Source organism: Lipophrys pholis (genome assembly GCF_963383615.2).
Source record: "Lipophrys pholis genome assembly, chromosome: 18".
Taxonomy (NCBI): Eukaryota; Metazoa; Chordata; class Actinopteri; order Blenniiformes; family Blenniidae; genus Lipophrys; species Lipophrys pholis.
Genome location: NC_137646.1, coordinates 21,629,019 through 21,645,607, shown reverse-complemented (window position 1 = coordinate 21,645,607; position 16,589 = coordinate 21,629,019). Strand labels below are relative to the sequence as shown.

The 16,589-nt window shown below is 44.8% G+C and overlaps 1 protein-coding gene across 1 annotated transcript in view; it reads right to left on the bottom strand.

The window, feature by feature from the left end:
- efnb3b (ephrin-B3b) overlaps nt 1–16,589 on the bottom strand; it is a 96,346-nt gene that overhangs the window by 36,711 nt on the left and 43,046 nt on the right. Inside the window, exon 2 of the mRNA XM_080486884.1 lies at nt 11,443–11,732. Coding sequence (XP_080343010.1) covers nt 11,443–11,732 — 290 coding nt within the window. The remainder of the gene's footprint in view (nt 1–11,442; nt 11,733–16,589) is intronic.

The following is a 16,589-nucleotide window of genomic DNA, read 5'->3' as shown; positions in this document are numbered from 1 at the left end:
TTTGCAGGTTTTGTGCAGTTTGCTGATCAAAAATAAGTATAGTGGATGGGATAGTCATATTTATTCATTGAAGATACAAATGCTGTTAATCATGGTTGTAAAAACTCTTTTACTATTTTATTACATTATTGGTTGTTACACAGGAGAACAATAAATAGAAAAAAAACTTTTTTTTTGTTCCATTATTGTTTCAAAACCAATCGCCAGTAAACATGGAAAAGTCATAAAAAAACTGAAAATGCTGTAACTACTGGGTGTTTTTTTGGTAATACAACCATAGAACAGCACGATGTTAACAATCAAGCTCCTTTGGAAGTGTTTTCTATGGAAAAAGTGTGTGATCCAGATGTTGTATAAACGTTCATAAATGTACACTCTGTTGAAGAAGCCCAGTTAAATGCAGCGTTAATCTACTGCATTGTGACTTTAGTGCATATGTGTTGGTTATTCACTGGTAAACGGGGCGCTGAATAGACAGTTTCAAAAAGTGCCATTTCCAGTGATTCTGATTACCACCGACATATAATCGAACAGCCAGAACGTGACGAAATGGAATTTTTTTTGCTGAGGTTTACGGGTCCGGCTGACCCTCAACGACATAACGCGGGTCAAACAAACACCTTCCAACATGGCGGTTAACCACGTCCAGAGAGGGAAAACATGCATGAGAAACAAAAGAAAAAAAACAAAACCCAAAGGACAGCTGGTTCATCGAGAAAAGTTTCTGAATTAAATCAGTGTGTGTGTGTGAGAGCAAACACACACACACACACACACACCGTGTGTTTACGTCTCGCACATCTGTGTGAACGCGTTGATTATGTTGATCGGGGGGGTCATGTTTGCGTGAACCTGGACACTAAATCAAGGCTATATTAGGAGGGTAATACGTTCTACCGATGGCAGAGGTCAGCTGAGAGGTGCGCTTGTTTGAAACCTCCCCCCCACCCTTCATTCCTGATCACCGGGTAACACATCGCTCTGCAGAAGGTTCCTCGGCAGAAGGCAGCGGCACAATGACGCCTTTGTTTGCCGAGCCTCGACGGGGAGAAAAACTTTGTGCATCTGTGTGTGTGTGTGTTGGTGGATGTGTGAGACATACAGACAGTGTAGGAAGGTTAAATGAATCATACAATGTTAACCAGGCCCAATCCAATTAGGGAGGGATTCTTCTTGTCTGACCTTTAACAGGAGAGACATATTCACACTCACTCACGCAATCAACCCCTCTGCCACCGCCGGCCCTCTCGTGCAGACGGATGCACAAACACCACCCTCTCGCACGCAAAAAAAAAAAAAAACACCCACGGATCAGCCCGCCGCCCTCGCACACATAAGCTCGTAACCCACATGGCACACAAACACACACACACACACACACACACACCCTCACAGACAGTAGCACAGCTCTGATTGCTGACCTAAATCGGCCAGGCGATCTGTCACTTTCTCTTACTCACACTCGGCACACATCTTTTTTTCCCGTCTTTTTTTTTTTTTTTTTCCCCCACTCCCCTTTCTCTTCCCTCGCTCTCTCTGTTTCTTTTTTTCCCTGTGTCCAAAAGTCCCTCGCTCTCCCCCGGTGTCACTTCACATCAGCTCATTCCCGTCCCTCTCCTCTATTATCTCCACCAGAAATGCCTCCGCCTTATTCGTCCCACCGCTATAGGTGTTGGCGTATGGCGCCCGTTCCGCGGGCCTTTCCTTAAGTTGTGTACAATATTCCGCCGCGCATAATAGAAATACATTCCGAGCACCTCGGGCGCGATATCAGCCATAATCATTTAAAACACTCGAGTGGACCGCTACTACAGTATTTAAACGGAGTTATCTCTTCACCTGTCCACTTTCGCCTCTCCGCCGAGAGATGCAGATAAACTTTTTTTTTTTTTTTTTTTTTATCTCTAGAGGGGAAATTATTTGGATCCGTTGCACAAAACCCCTGCTGGCCTATTCTATTCCATTTTCCACTCATGCACTTTATTTGAGGCTATTTTCACACATGAGAGTTTAACGGAGGCTGCTGGCCCCAAGAATTCGATGTGTTTGGTGGAGTGTGAAAAATGCGTTGCGCGGCTAAGAAAAAGCAGGCGCTGGATGGTCGTCGGGGTCTGCGCTCGTAAGCGAACTCTAGGCACCCCCCCCACCCCCCACCCCCCACCCCCACGGGGGTAAACCGCAGCACATGTGAGGGCGTAAACACAGTTGAAGTTGAAGAATGTGCAGCACGATTGGCTTCGGGGTGGGAACACTTATGTCCGCAGGTGCCGACATTTGATTTGAATGGAAGACAATAAACAGGGAGCGGGGTCAGCGGAGTGTTCGTGGTCGAGAAGAGCATGCAAAGTCCACGTCGGCACAGCATCAGGCCTCGTTCTCCTCGCACCGAAGAGCGCTAACCACCACCCCACCGCGGACTTGAAGTCTCGCATCGAAATCAAGTTGGTGCGAGTCGCTGACGTTTGGTTTCTGCGGCTCCCCGGAGCGGCACTTTTTCCTGCTGTGCAGATTGATCCGACGCCCTTTGATGATGAATTAGAACTGTGTGGATGTTTGTTTGCGGTATCTATCAACCGAGCACCGCGCGTAGCAAAAAAGACTGCAAACAAAGGGTGGCTGAAATACAAGTAAAAGTCAGATACGTTTAAGTAAACTCGGAGAAAAGTGATTATCAAGTCTGAACGTTAAAATCATCTAATTTATTGCACATTGAAATCAGTGGTTACAATACTGCTCACTGGCATCACTAATGTTCCTTCATCCTAAATCTAATGATCAAATCCTGATAAGTAGCTTTGTAGAAATCTCAATCTAAATCTATTATATTCACCTTCTAGATTTAAAGGCTTTGTTTCATGATTAATCCATAAATAGCAAAACTCTTATCAAGGCGAAAAGCAAAAATAAGCACATTCCAGTAATAACAGAGGATATATAAAAAATAAATAAATAAGAACTTGAATATGTCTGTCTGAATGTGACCTTGTGTGTGAGGATATCTGGTTTCCTCTATAAAAAAAAAAACCATGCAGTTTTTATAAAACTGCAGCTCAACATGGTGTTCCTCCAGGTCTGGATCTCGTGGTGTGTTCATGGGGTGCAGGAATAATCAGATTTCCCACCTGGAAAATCTCTCCCACACTTCCTGAAGCGAGACCAATAACTGAGAATGTCTGCAATATATATATATATTTTTTTTTTTTCAGGGTACAGGAGAGTTGATGATGTCTCACACACAGACACGGGGAACAAGTGTGGTTGATTTTAATCACGCATTGCATCCTCAAACGTTTAACATGGCGAGGATTCGGTTCTCACAGCCAGATACACTTTAACCAAGTTATCAGCAGCAACCTGCAAACACTCAGGGCTGTCAGATACGGGCTGTAAACAGCTGTCACTGCAAAGCTTCGCACGCTCTGATCACACGGAGACGTCGTAGTTCTGTGGCTTCCACAGTGTTTCCACACTCCGACCTGACACAGGAACACATCCACGTCAGAAGACAAACAGACGGGGATGAAACGAAGGGCACTTGGTGGAGGAATCATTTTATTATCTCTCTTATTTTGTTTCAAGATGCTATAAAACATATTTAGCACTTCATTGGAAAATATACAGCGACAGTTCAGTGGCAGTAAAGCAGGGATGTGCAGTATTTCTCTTTCCAATGTGTTTCTGTCAAGTTTTCAGCGTGAGAGGAGAAAACCCTCACCTGACCCCTGCTATGGTCATCTTGTCTCACCTGACATCACCCCTCCCTCCCTCCCTCACTCTCTCCCCCCCCGCAGATCTTCCTCTCCTCTCCCCCGATGCTTGTGGTTGCCTCTGAACCTGGCAGGGGGCTCAAATCAGAGGGTTTAAACTTGATCAAATATTCAGCAGATATAGATTTCTCAGAGTCCCTTGATTCCCCACCCCTTCCACCCCTCTGTCTTTTTTTTTTCACCCCTCCCTTCCTCTCACCCTTCAATCTTTTTTTTCTTCCCCTTCCTCCTCTTGCTCACTGCAAACAAAGTTGTTCTCGCTCAGCCACGCACGTATGCACATGGGGAATCACGGAGGAGCGTCGGGCGGCAGGAAGGTGCAGCTCATTTAGGCTGCAGTGCGGCGTTTTCTCTCCGCCTCCTCTCCTGTCGTTCTCCATCTTTCCCTCACTCCTCTCACCCCCCCCCCCACCCCCCCCACGATCCGGATTCTGTGTCATTTATTTCAGCTTAACCCTGATAAATAAACCAGAGCGTACCTTTGCATTATTAAACACTTTGACATTGCTGTCTGCACGCACTACGTCTGCCCCGTACTGTCCAACAATTAGACCACACACACACTCCCTCTCTCACACACACACACACACACACACACACACACACACACACACACACACACACACACACACACACACACACACACACACACACACACACACACACACACACACACACACACACACACACACACACACACACCCACACACACAAACACATAAACACACAGCCCCACCCTGTCGCAGGCTGCACACAGAAAACACCCAAACTTTCCCAGAATGAAACTTTTAAGATTGTTTGCCGAAGTAAACACAAGACGGCATGCTAAATCAGGTGGAAATGGAAAGCAAGAGAGTAAGAGGGAAAGTGAGAACAGTGAAAACAAAGGTGCAGCAAGGAGTGACGTAGCACGGCATGCAAATAAAGTAGCACACTAACACACATGCGCTGGTCCCTTTTACAAACATCACAAACTCTCACCCCCCTACCCGAAAAAAAAAAAAAAAAACTAAACACATGCAAAACATGCACGAGCGCACATTTTTCTGGCTCTGCAGGCTCCACTCAGCTGTTCTATTATTCTTATTAGAGGGGCGGAGTTGTTTGTCTCTGCCATTGTATGACTGCGAGCAGTGGACTGTCTCGGCAAAGCACCCCCACCACCCCCACCCTCCAGGGGGCCCCAGCTCCGTAAACACACCTCTGGGAGTCGTTCGAGCAAACAGAGAAAAATACCTTTACTTCTATCCTACATATCCGTGCGAGCACCTGCTGGGTTACACAGCCACACACACACACACGGCAACATACCTGTACCTGCCCCAAATGCACACACACACACACACACACACACACGTACACTTTCACACATTGCCATCTGTCTCAGTATGCAACAACAACAACAACTCTGCAGTCCCACAGCGACTGACCCGCTCACCACAACAGATCTCACCAAACTCGGTGTGTATGTATGCATATGTTTCTGTGTCTTTTTAGGTTTTTGTGTGTGTGTGTGTGTGTGTGCTATTTTAAGACGATTTTGTGTGCACTTGCAACCACAGGCCCCACTTGTGTGCCCGTGTGTGTGCGAGTGCATATATTTATGAGAAAGCCCATGTGCATGGTGATGTGAGGATGCATATGTTAGTGCGAGCATCAAGGAGGATTACTGACGTGTGTATTCGTGTGTGTGTGTGTTTGACAAAGAGGGAGGGAACGAGATCACACACACACACACACACACATGCATGCATGAGGTCGTGTGTATGTTGACTGCGAGCCCGAAATCATTGAGTGAAAGCCGGTGTGCGTGCGTGTCCCGTTCCCGTGACGACAGCGGAGGTGATTGGAAGTGACCACGTCGTTTGAGCGCGGCCCAGCAGGCGAGGCGCTGCGGCCGCGTATCGGCAGACACTCACATCCCATTCGCGTCACGCCGCGCACACACCGGCGAACCTGTCTGTCGGCCGTCATCTTCCATCTAACTCACGTTCCCCCCCCCCCCCCCCCCCCCCTCCTTCTCATCCACTTTGATCCTCTCGTCTCCAAACGTACTGTATATTCAAACTTTTTTCTTTTTTTTTTTTTTTTCCTCCTCGCAAGTCAGCCGGTCTGCCGCTTTTCCACTCTTCACTTTTATCTCCCATTCAAAGGAAACAACATTGGTTTGACTGCTGGCCATGTCACGTACTTGTAATGTCGCTTTTGAGCCACTTTTAATATGATGTGCGCGGCGTTTGCCACATAGTAGCAGGAAAACAAACCGGCAGCTGTTTCTAATAACTGACTGGCCATCGAAAGTTCTCATCAGTTCCATACGTCTACAAATAAAGTCGAGCTTAAGCAACTTGAATGACGTCGAGGTAGAAGATGGGCGCAAAGCCAAGAGTCTCAAAGAACAAACTGTTGAATTTAAGACGTTTTGTATCGTGTATAAACTAAAATCTTCACTTTTTGTCTCCGTACGGGTTGTCTGAGGTCAGTAAACCTGTGACATTATGAGTTTAAACACGGGATCTGGATGAGTAACATAATCTTTTAAAGACATTTTGGAGCTAAGGTCGTGTTTATTGATAGTACACAGTTAAACTCGACATTTCAACTACATCCTGGTTTGACCTGAGCTGACTCAAGAAAAAGTATATACAAAGATATATGTTCATTATATATGTATCCTCAGTACTTCAGTGAAGCGTAAAAAAGTGCAATATATTTATAAAGGTTTGTTATATATATATATATATATATATATATATATATATATCGTTGGTTTTTTTTGTAGTGTTTATAAATCCTTGTATTTATAGATTTATCCTTTGTATTATTCTATGGGTACTGTGCACCATGAGAATTGTCTTTTAATTTTGTTGTCATTGTATAGTGACAATAAACTATTCTATTCTATTCTAGGCTCCATTTTACAAGCCAACATTTCAAGTGAAAACACATAATTTTTGTGTTTTCGGTTCAGAAAACTTTCACATTCACACAGCAAGGTCGCCGTGTAAAAACATGAACTTCGAGCCCCCTCTCTGACTGCGGAATGAAATGAGAAGATTGCAGCGAAGCCATAAAAGTCGATGGAAACCTTCAGTCTTGCAAACCACACAAAAGCAGCAGCCGTCCAAATCAAAGCAATGTGCACTTTTCCAGGTCTGCTCCGGATTCTCCACACGTCGCCTACGAGCACACGTTGTCACAATGAGAAGGACTGCTTCTCATTGTGATTTTCTTTGTTGAATATCAGAGAGAACGTCCACGAAAAGGTCCAAATTCTTGCCAAATATAGAAATTAGTCGCAGCCTTGCTGCATTGGGACAAAGCGAGAGAGGATGCCGCTTTGTAATTCGGATTTCCTGACCCTTTAAAACGACCCGATGTCCTGATCTCCTCGTGTGATGTGTGCACAGAGATTGTATCCTCTGTTAAAAGAAGAAAAAAAAAACACCCCGCCGACGGCGCATGTGTTTCTGTGTGTGTCCGACCAGGCCCTGGCGCCTGATTTCAAAGGATTCATTAGAAGCAGTGAAAGACTTGATCTGCATTTTGGGGTGATGCTCTGAGCACGGCTGTCTGTGTGTGGCGCGGTTTGAATGGCGAGGGAGACGAGGAGAAACTAAAAAGGGTCGAGAGAGAGAGAGAGAGAGAGAGAGAGAGAGGGGCGAACAAGAGAGAGGGTTTACGTAAACTCTGACCTCGTGTTATGAATGAAAACATCAATCATTAAGTATAACAAATCAATTTTTTCCACTCCTTCTCCCCTCTCCCCGGGATGCGGAAGTGAAGAATTACATTTAATGGGATTCGAGTAATCTGATTACAAAGCAGAGGCATCTGTGGTGCATTAGTGACAGCAGAAAGCCCGAGAAAGTTTTCGCTCTGCTCGAGGGACTTCCTGGAACCAGTTTTGATGGGCGACGTTCGTCACGATGTGAAAATCGAACCACGCGGAGCTTTAAGTACGACTTCAAGTGGCTGTTGTTTACTGTTGTGGGGCAAACAGATCACCCAACGGGCTTCAGGCTAATAACAGGTAATCTGTAACGGGCTTAACTTTGGAATTAACCTCCACAACCTCGTTTCCTTCCTCCCGTGCCGGCATCCAGCGCGGTCCACACGCCACCGTACGCACAACGTTTGGTGCGCTCGCAGTCTGAGGCGTGCAAATTAAATCACGCCGGGCTATAGGTTAATTAAAACAAGATTTCCCTGCGGTTTGTGCATGCACTGTCCATTTACTGGTATTGCTCGATATGCATAAGCGTCTTTCCTGTGTGTGTGTGTGTGTGTGTGTGTGTGTGTGTGTGTGTGTGTGTGTGTGTGTGTGTGTGTGTGTGTGGGTGGGTGGGTGGGTGGGTGGGTGGGTGGGGGGGGTATCAGCTATCTGCAGCAGGAAACAACAGTTAATTATCTCACAGCCTCATTACGTGGACTGAAGCTGGGGCGAGAGGCCATTCCTCCCTGTTGCTCACGATATGCAGGGCTATCGACAAACGCTGCCACACCTCCCCATGCACCCCCCCCACCCCCCACCCCCCACCCCGCCTCTCCCAGTCTTACTTCCCTCGCCGAATGTGACTAAACCTGTGTGTGAGCGTAGGAGTGAGCGTGTGTGACCTTGTGTTGCAGCCGTCATCGACCGGACTGGAGCTGTCAATCGATCAGTCTGGGGCTGTGTGCGGAGATAAAGGTGTTTCTGTTTTTGGACACCTGGTTGTCAGGTGGGAGCAGAGAAAAGAGGGCGAGCAAAGAAGTAAGGGGAAATAGAAAAGAGCTTTTTTGGGAAAACAGGGATTTACTCCTGCTTTTTAGTGTGGTAAAATGTTTTCCGAGTTTATTGAATTATATAGAATTTGAGTTTAGGGCAGATTAAAAAGTGAAGTTTCCTGCCACTCTGGCTTTGTGCACAACAAGTGCAAAAAAAAAATAAAAATAAAATAAACTGTGCGAGTGTGTTTGACATGTAATCACTGCCTGCTCCGTCCTGTAAGAAGGTATTTGAAGGCCGGCCACCGGGAGCGCGTACGTGAACTATCTTTGGAAAATACTGCAGTAAAGTACAAATACCTGCAGGATTTTCTGTTGTGCATTGATGAAGCATTTTTACTTCCACTGGGTGTGTTCAAGACATAATCACTACTCAATGGTGTAAGATGATATTTGGACATTGTGGAGAAAGCTCCAGGCTGAAAGGAGATAAAGTGGAGCCATTCACGAAAACTGCAGAAATCTGGCGACAGCTTTTTCTCTGTAAGCTCTTAACAAGCTGTTGGTTTAACCCATTGCAGTCCAAAATCCACTAAAGTGGAATCTATATTTGGGATGATCACACTCTGTAAGATGGTACAGTAATGACTATGTGTCCCATTAAATCAACATGTTCACAGTTTGTGTGGTACAGGATCATTTAATTCTCCTTTTGTATCATAACTGTCTCTTACCCCATCGTTTCATTGGTAAAAAATGAATAACATCATCATTATAATGTTTTGTTATGTATTTCTACATGTATTTGTCACCAATAATAATTACTTACTGCACCAAGATCCATGTCTAACCAATTTTTTAAAGTATTTTTTGTCACTTTTATCTCCATTAATATGCATCTAATCAACATACTCTCACAGATTATGGTTTTCATATGCAAATTCACCCATTTCTATTGAGAAAAATTATGTTTGTTTTTTTTGTTTTTTTAGAGAACAGTTTCATTTTCCCCCCATTTCACTTGTTTCTACATCTTTAACATGTCTGCAGGGGCATGCTGGGTAATACAAACAACTGCATCGTTCTATTTGTATCACATTAAATAATTCAGCATTTTATTTAAGGCTATTTAAAAGCTGTTTATACAAACACAGTGCGGCCCGTCTGCTGTGAACATATGTAGAAAATATGTGTTTTACTTCTGTAAACTCAAGATGGGCTTGCAGCATGGAGGTTAATTTAATAATGACATTTCTTTTTTTAATATACCTTTTCATGTACAAGTTTTTTTTGTGAGCATTTTGGTGGCTGCTCAGGCTGTTAAACATCTGTCACTCACTAAATCCGGTATCAGCAGGTATCAGGTTGCATTAATTTTCCTCCCTGCTTATTAGACCAGAATTCCAGAGCACATATTCAAACACACACACACACACACAGTGTGTATACAGTACGATGGGGCTGGGGGGAGGGGTTTGGGGGCTTAAAGCACTGTGCTATCTCACCTGCTCAAATCTAATCTGAGACAAATACTTGCATGCTGATATTGAAGCAAGAAGAAATCTGCCCGGTCCCTCACCTCTCCTCACAAACACGCCGGGTATGAGGACTGATAGTGGGAGAAGAAGAAAAAAAAAAAAAAGACCAAGCGCACCCGAAACCGCCGAACAAATATAGAACACAAAGGGGCATGAGGGACTTCACAGACTTCCAGAGATTTCATATTTTCTTTGTCTCTTTCCTGCTCTCACTCCGTCTCTCCATCTCTGTCCCGGCTCCCTCTTCCTCCTCCTGGCACTCCACATTCTATCGTTTCTTTTTTTTTTTTTTTTTTTTTTTTACTTTTCGTTTCTTCCCAGCAGCAGACAAAAAAGAAATGAAAAGAGCACTTGCACACCTGAGTGAATCGAGCCCACAGGTGCGTGGGAGGAGAGCTGTGGGGAATCAAACAGGGTCTCTCTCCCTCTTTTTTCTTTGTCTATCCGGCTCACTCTCTCGCTCCTGAGGTGTTTTTTTTTTTGGTTTTTTTTATTGTTTTTTTTTCCTTTACTTGTGTTTGTATTGGAAACTCGTGGGCGTGTGGGTATACATGCACGTCAGCACGCTCCTCGTGTGTGTTTACGCGCACTGATCTGACTGTAAGCACTGCATGCTTTCTGCTCCTGGTGTGTGTTTGAAAAAAAAAAAAAAAAACAACCCTGTAGGTTTCGGGTTGACGCGACCTTTACATGCAGATCATTCCGTCCGATACCAGCGCTCTCGCCTCCATGACCTCATCGGGTCTTCACACAATCCAACCACTCCAAACAAACCTTTGGAGTAAACCAAAACAAAGTGAGCCTCACCATCTGCGGTCACCGCGAGCCTGGCAGTAACAATAAACAGGCCCGGGGCCGGCAACAGCAGCCCGGCAAGACAAAGACACGGTGATGACAGACACACTCTCAGAGAGAGGCACCAGTGTAACCAAATTTTTCTAAACACACAAACCCACACATGTGGGAAAGTCCGGGGACAGTACGAGAAAATTACAGGAAACGAGAGTCGCGTTCGCTGCAGTTTACGGCAGAGACGTCGTGTGAAGTTTAGTTAATCCTGCGAGAGGTGGAACTAAAGGTGAAATGAATTAAAGTGGGTAACTCCTGCGAGGGAACCCTGTATCATCTCCATGGGATTTTCTTTTTTCTTTTTTTTTTTACAGTGTATGTCCTGTAGTTTATCCGCCTGTGGACAGGATCGCCCACAATTCTCAAACCTAATTACTCTAAACACGCCCGTCCAATCAGCACCGTCATCGGCGAAATAAACAAACACACTCAGGCACAATCACAAATCAGCCCCGCAATCATAACAGCCCCCCCACCATCGCCACCCACACGCTGCAATGGGGTTTCGACGCCCACACGCCCACACACACACACACACATGCAAAATCTGGGGTGTTTTGGACCCGTTCTCCTCCACTCACCGATGATGTAGTAGTCGTGCATGCTCTTGAACTCGTGGCCCCACAGGTTGGGCGAGAACTCCTGGAACTTGATGGTGAAGCGGCGCTCGCGGGTGGGCTCGTCGCAGGTGAGGACGATGTTGGCCGTTTCCGTGACCTCGCAGTGGTCCGCCTGCTCCCGCGACGACACCAGGTAGAGCTTGTAGAACTCGTACTCCGGCGTGGACCGGACGGTGTCCAGGGGAGGGCAGATGAGGTCCAGCCGGTCCCCGATCTGAGGGTACAGGACGTAGCCTTTGTCGTCCCTGAACCTGCGCCAAAGGAAAGAAGATGTGAACGGTTAGAAGAGAGCAAATGAAGGATTCATTCACGCCTTTAGAAACCAGTTCGACGCCACCTGTCCTTTCTCCTATATGAGCAACAGATGGCTCCTTCAGCTCACTCATTTTCTCCAACTTCTCACTGGGAACAGGTGCCTTTACAGAGGAACTGCTGTGCAGTTAACTGCGCAAATAAAGTTTTAACACACAAGCTCGCACAATCCCCTGCTGACCTTCCCTGAGGTGGTGGAGAAAAAAAAACAAAAACGTAGGAAAACATAACAACCGGCTGATGATCCACGCAGGGAAAATAACCGCCGTTAGAGCCAGAAAGGCTGCAGTTATTAGAAACACATTAATCTGCGATGTTTTTCCTCCTAAAAGACCCTGGAGGAATTCATTCAGAGATGTTTTTGAGTGATCAGTATACTGCGCCTTCGAGACTCAATATACAAAGTCGTGAAATGTATGCAGAGACAGGAGGGAAGCAGGAGCAGCTCGGTCGGGCTTTAAAAGGACTGATTTCAGTCTAAAACATGCACTTGATGTGGATAGTGCCTATTGGCAGAAAAGAGTTGACAATTGGTCAGTAACAGGGTGGAGAAGCATACTCCATCCTTTTCCCTTCAGGGCAGGGCTCTACGACGTGTGGCTCTTTATAGCCTCACAGAAAATTCTCTTTCAAAAATAACTTTTATCTCCAGGTAAAAAAAAAAAGGGCTGAAAAACTGAAATGGCTAAAATTACAACAAATCATTGCAGTTATAGTGCAGGTCAGTCGAATAGCCAAAATGGTTGAATCCGTTGCAAATTTGAACTAGCAAAATGACCACAACTGCTACAACAATTAAACTCCATACAACTTAATGGGCTGTGGAGTCTTCATTTTATATGTTAAATCTATTTTAACAGCTCCAGATAAAATTTGTATGGACAGACAACCAAGTTGAATTGCTATCACGGGGACTGTCGACTATAAGACGACCAAGTCCCAGGAGAAAATGGACTGGGAGCCATGACACTTTGGAGTCCACTATTGTTGTTATTGCCCATCAACTCGTGCATGTGCAGCAGAACTACTTAATATGGCCGTGGTGCAGCATTTCTGAAAAGTTGCGTTTCACGCCGAGTAATATGAAAGATTGGTTGTCATAAACTTCCAGGATGATTCAGGTTCATCCAACTTGATCATAACCAACCGCCTCGTCAGCTGCTCTTACCACCCAAAGTATCGCTGGGTCTTCCTCGTTTCAGCCTTCATTTACTCTTTCAACTGTCAAGAAAGTTGATCGACTGAGCTGGAGTCACTTCCACAGCCGTGGAAAAGTTGCTCGCCCTCCACTGGCGGCAGAGTTCAGCGCACTTTGGCGCATGGACGTGGCGGCCCGATGATTGAAAAGCCAATCTCTGCAGCTGGAGGACGTCGCACTATACCACCCGAGCCGAGGCCGAGCCGAGACCACTCAACCACAGCCTGCAAGGTAAATCTACCCTCAATAAATAAGGAAGCGGGGCACAAAAAAAAAAAAAAAAAAAGCCTCATGAAAACAGAATCCATTGGCAACTTTAATATTTAACCTGTTTTCTGACCAAACAACGACTCTTTCTTACTGCAGCCCAACGCTGGGAGGAAAAATCACATGTATGGACTTTTTACAGCTGAGGAACAGATGTGTATCATGTTCAGAAAGCTTCACATAGATTCCTTGAGGTCCAATAACTGATCCAAAGGAGTACATTAGTGTAGATTAGTATTTTTTTAAGTTTAACTCTCTTGGCTTCCTATCTGACAGAGTTTGGAAATAAAACCCTCTTCGGTTTAATTCCTGGATGCCTATCGGGGTCATGATTATGGTATTTAATCCCAAGGGATGAGCCAAGATAGCACTAATATAGCTGTTTACGTAACTTCAGACTGAACCAAGCCCATACGAACGTCTGTCCCGAGTAATTTATGAGCCTCTGAATCTGGCAAAAATGGGAAAAACAGTATAAAATTCCTCAAAACGACTCCATCCTTGCGTGATCTCTTGGGCCGAATCACACACATTTAGGCAACTCTGTGTGATCTCATCTTGCAGCGAATGTCACATTTTATCACTTCCAGTCACTGAACCTCTCATGCCTCCCTTAGTGAACACAGAACCCGAAGGGACAGAGAGGGACTTGTACTGTGCGAGTTATTATTTCTATTCAAGAGCATATTGGTATATTATCTAAGAAAACTTGAACAAATCCATATATTTCAAATATTTTTTTGCAAATATTTAAAAAAAAAAGAAGAAGGTCCACACAGAACTATTTTCCATCCTTCTAAACTTCTGGTTCTGATGCAATTTGCCTGAATGTTTGTATGGCAGTGGCCGTGGACACACAGTAAACAACTTTCACGAGCTATACGTATACGAATGCACGCAGGCAAAGTGAAGCTCAAATCCTGTTAACATCAAACCCGCCAGAAAAAACATCTGCAACTTCTTCTTTTTTTTTTTTTCTTCTCAATTCGCATTCTCTCATTGAGCTCATTTTCCTTTTTTTTTATTTTTTTATCTGCAGCTCTTATATTTGGAAGTGAGAACTGAGGCATGTCCGTGGAGGAAGAAACAGGCGCAATACTATCGCAGCGGATCAGCAAAACAAAGCTGCCGGTGCCAAATCTCAGGTATGTACAGTTAATTAGTTTGCTAATTAGCTGTCTTGATGTGGGTCCATCATTGCCATGAGGAATGTGTTTGTTTATAGCCTCGCTAACAATCTGACACCTGTCATCTGCAGGGAACCTGAAATGAGTCTAATCCAACCGGATGACTAAATTTAACCAAAGCGCGCTTGGGTCTGGTCTATTACTACGACGTCACTGCCTTGATGTAAAAAAAAAAAAAAAAAAGGCCACGATGTGGTTAAACGGGTTTTCCTTGGGTAAACGCCGAGGAATTATTCCACAGGAAAATTGAAATTAATTCTGCCCACACGAGGAACTCGGCGGCGGCGGCAGCGGCGGCTTCCGGAGACCTTCGCAGTGCAGAGGAGGTGAAACGCAGCAGTCGAGGGGCATAAAGTAGACAAAATGAGTCAGACGCCGTCATCCTCGCCTCCCTCACAGCACACAGCCATCTCTCGCTGATAAGGCCAAATACTATGAGTTATCAACTTAGCTCCCGAGGCCCGGGATGACTTTAACGCGCCGCGCTAGCGTGCTTTGGCTAACAGCGGGGAGGTGGGGGGGTGAAAGAGAGACCCCCCGCACCCGTTGCGCCTTTATCTCAGGTTAAAATAAATGTCACCGCTGACAGGGTGAGGGGAAGTGTTTGTCGCGGCAAAAGTTTTAACGGAGGAGGGAGATCTGCCGGATTTATTTTCTCCGACGGTTACCATTCTGGCTGAATCTTAAGTGACACTTTGATGTGGAAGTGGGAGGAAGCAGCGAACGCCTGTAATGTTAAGGAGCTCATTCGCCGTTACCTCTGACTCAGACGCCGTCTGCACTTCCAGCAAATCCGCATAAACTCTCGCGAGTGCGTCGCTTAAACCTGCTTCATTATTCTCTCTGTTCTGCTGTCAGACAACCATTAGAGCATTAAAAATAAACAATACAGGATCACAAAGCGCACAACGACAATGTTACGTAATGGTACTGTCAAAAAACAAACAAAAAAAAAAGCCAAAATAAATCCTGCAACTGTCACATAAGCAACAAGTGACACTTCTATTTGTTCAATTAAAAAAAAAAAAAAAACGTATTAGCCTTTGGTAGCTTAAATGAGTTGTGATTATTGCTTTTCCTTTATGCCCTGCTTTGGAAGCCAACCAAAGATAATGCCAATTAATGAGTAACATTATGAGGTAATACTGTAAAATAAGCCAATGTCATTGTTTTTTGTGGCGATAATGTTTCCACATTTGTTTTCGCAGCGCAGATTAAGCCGGCTCTGCAGTAAATTCATACGGCTCATTCGCACAGCTTGTTGAAGACGGATTTTAAAGCCCTCACTTAAAAGTAAGGCAACAGACCCGACAGATAGACACATTAAATATCTAGTGCATGTTAACCCTTAAAAAAGAAACTGCATCCTCTCACAATAAAACTCAGCAGTGTCTGTATTAGACCTCCCACGCATTCGCGGTTCCACCGCCACGGCGCAGCTGAGACAACCTTGACGACTTGTTATCCTCCCAGACGACACCAGCTTTTAAAAGCAGCAGATTTTGTCAAGTAAGAAGTACAATCAGTTGAGTATCCTTAAAAATGTACGAACATTGAGCGGGGGAGGGTTGTGTGTTTTTACTTCAAACGACACAAGGTTTCCTAGTTCTACCAGAGAAGGAAAGATCCGGAAGAATCTCGCTTGCACTCTAGTCCGCACATGAATTATTTGGCGCCGGATTTTTTTCTTCCGTGTCGTACCTGTCAAGTCCAAGAACAACTTTTCCGCTGGCCTTCATGAAACATGTGAGCAGCTGTGCTCACGTCCCTCCGAGGCCGTGCTTACGCAATACTATAAAACATGCTAAAGATAATATCAATGTGCAAACTCTGAGCGGACTGATAGATATTAACCATTCTTATCATTTAGTGCTGCAGTCTAGTTGAAATCATATAACTGCTTCTTTAAAAAAGGAAAACTAAAGTTATGCAAACACCAACATAACAAAGCAGAGAGCTCCATTTACATGACATGTCAAAACACATAGTTTAGGCATTTTTGTTTTCCGAAAAGTTGTGTGTTTATGCGCCAACGTTTTGAAAACAACGTCCGTTTACACAGAAACAACAGAAACGCTGAAAAAAAAAATGTAGTTGGCATGCCAGGCCACGAGTTGGCCAACACGTGTGTACAGAGAACAATA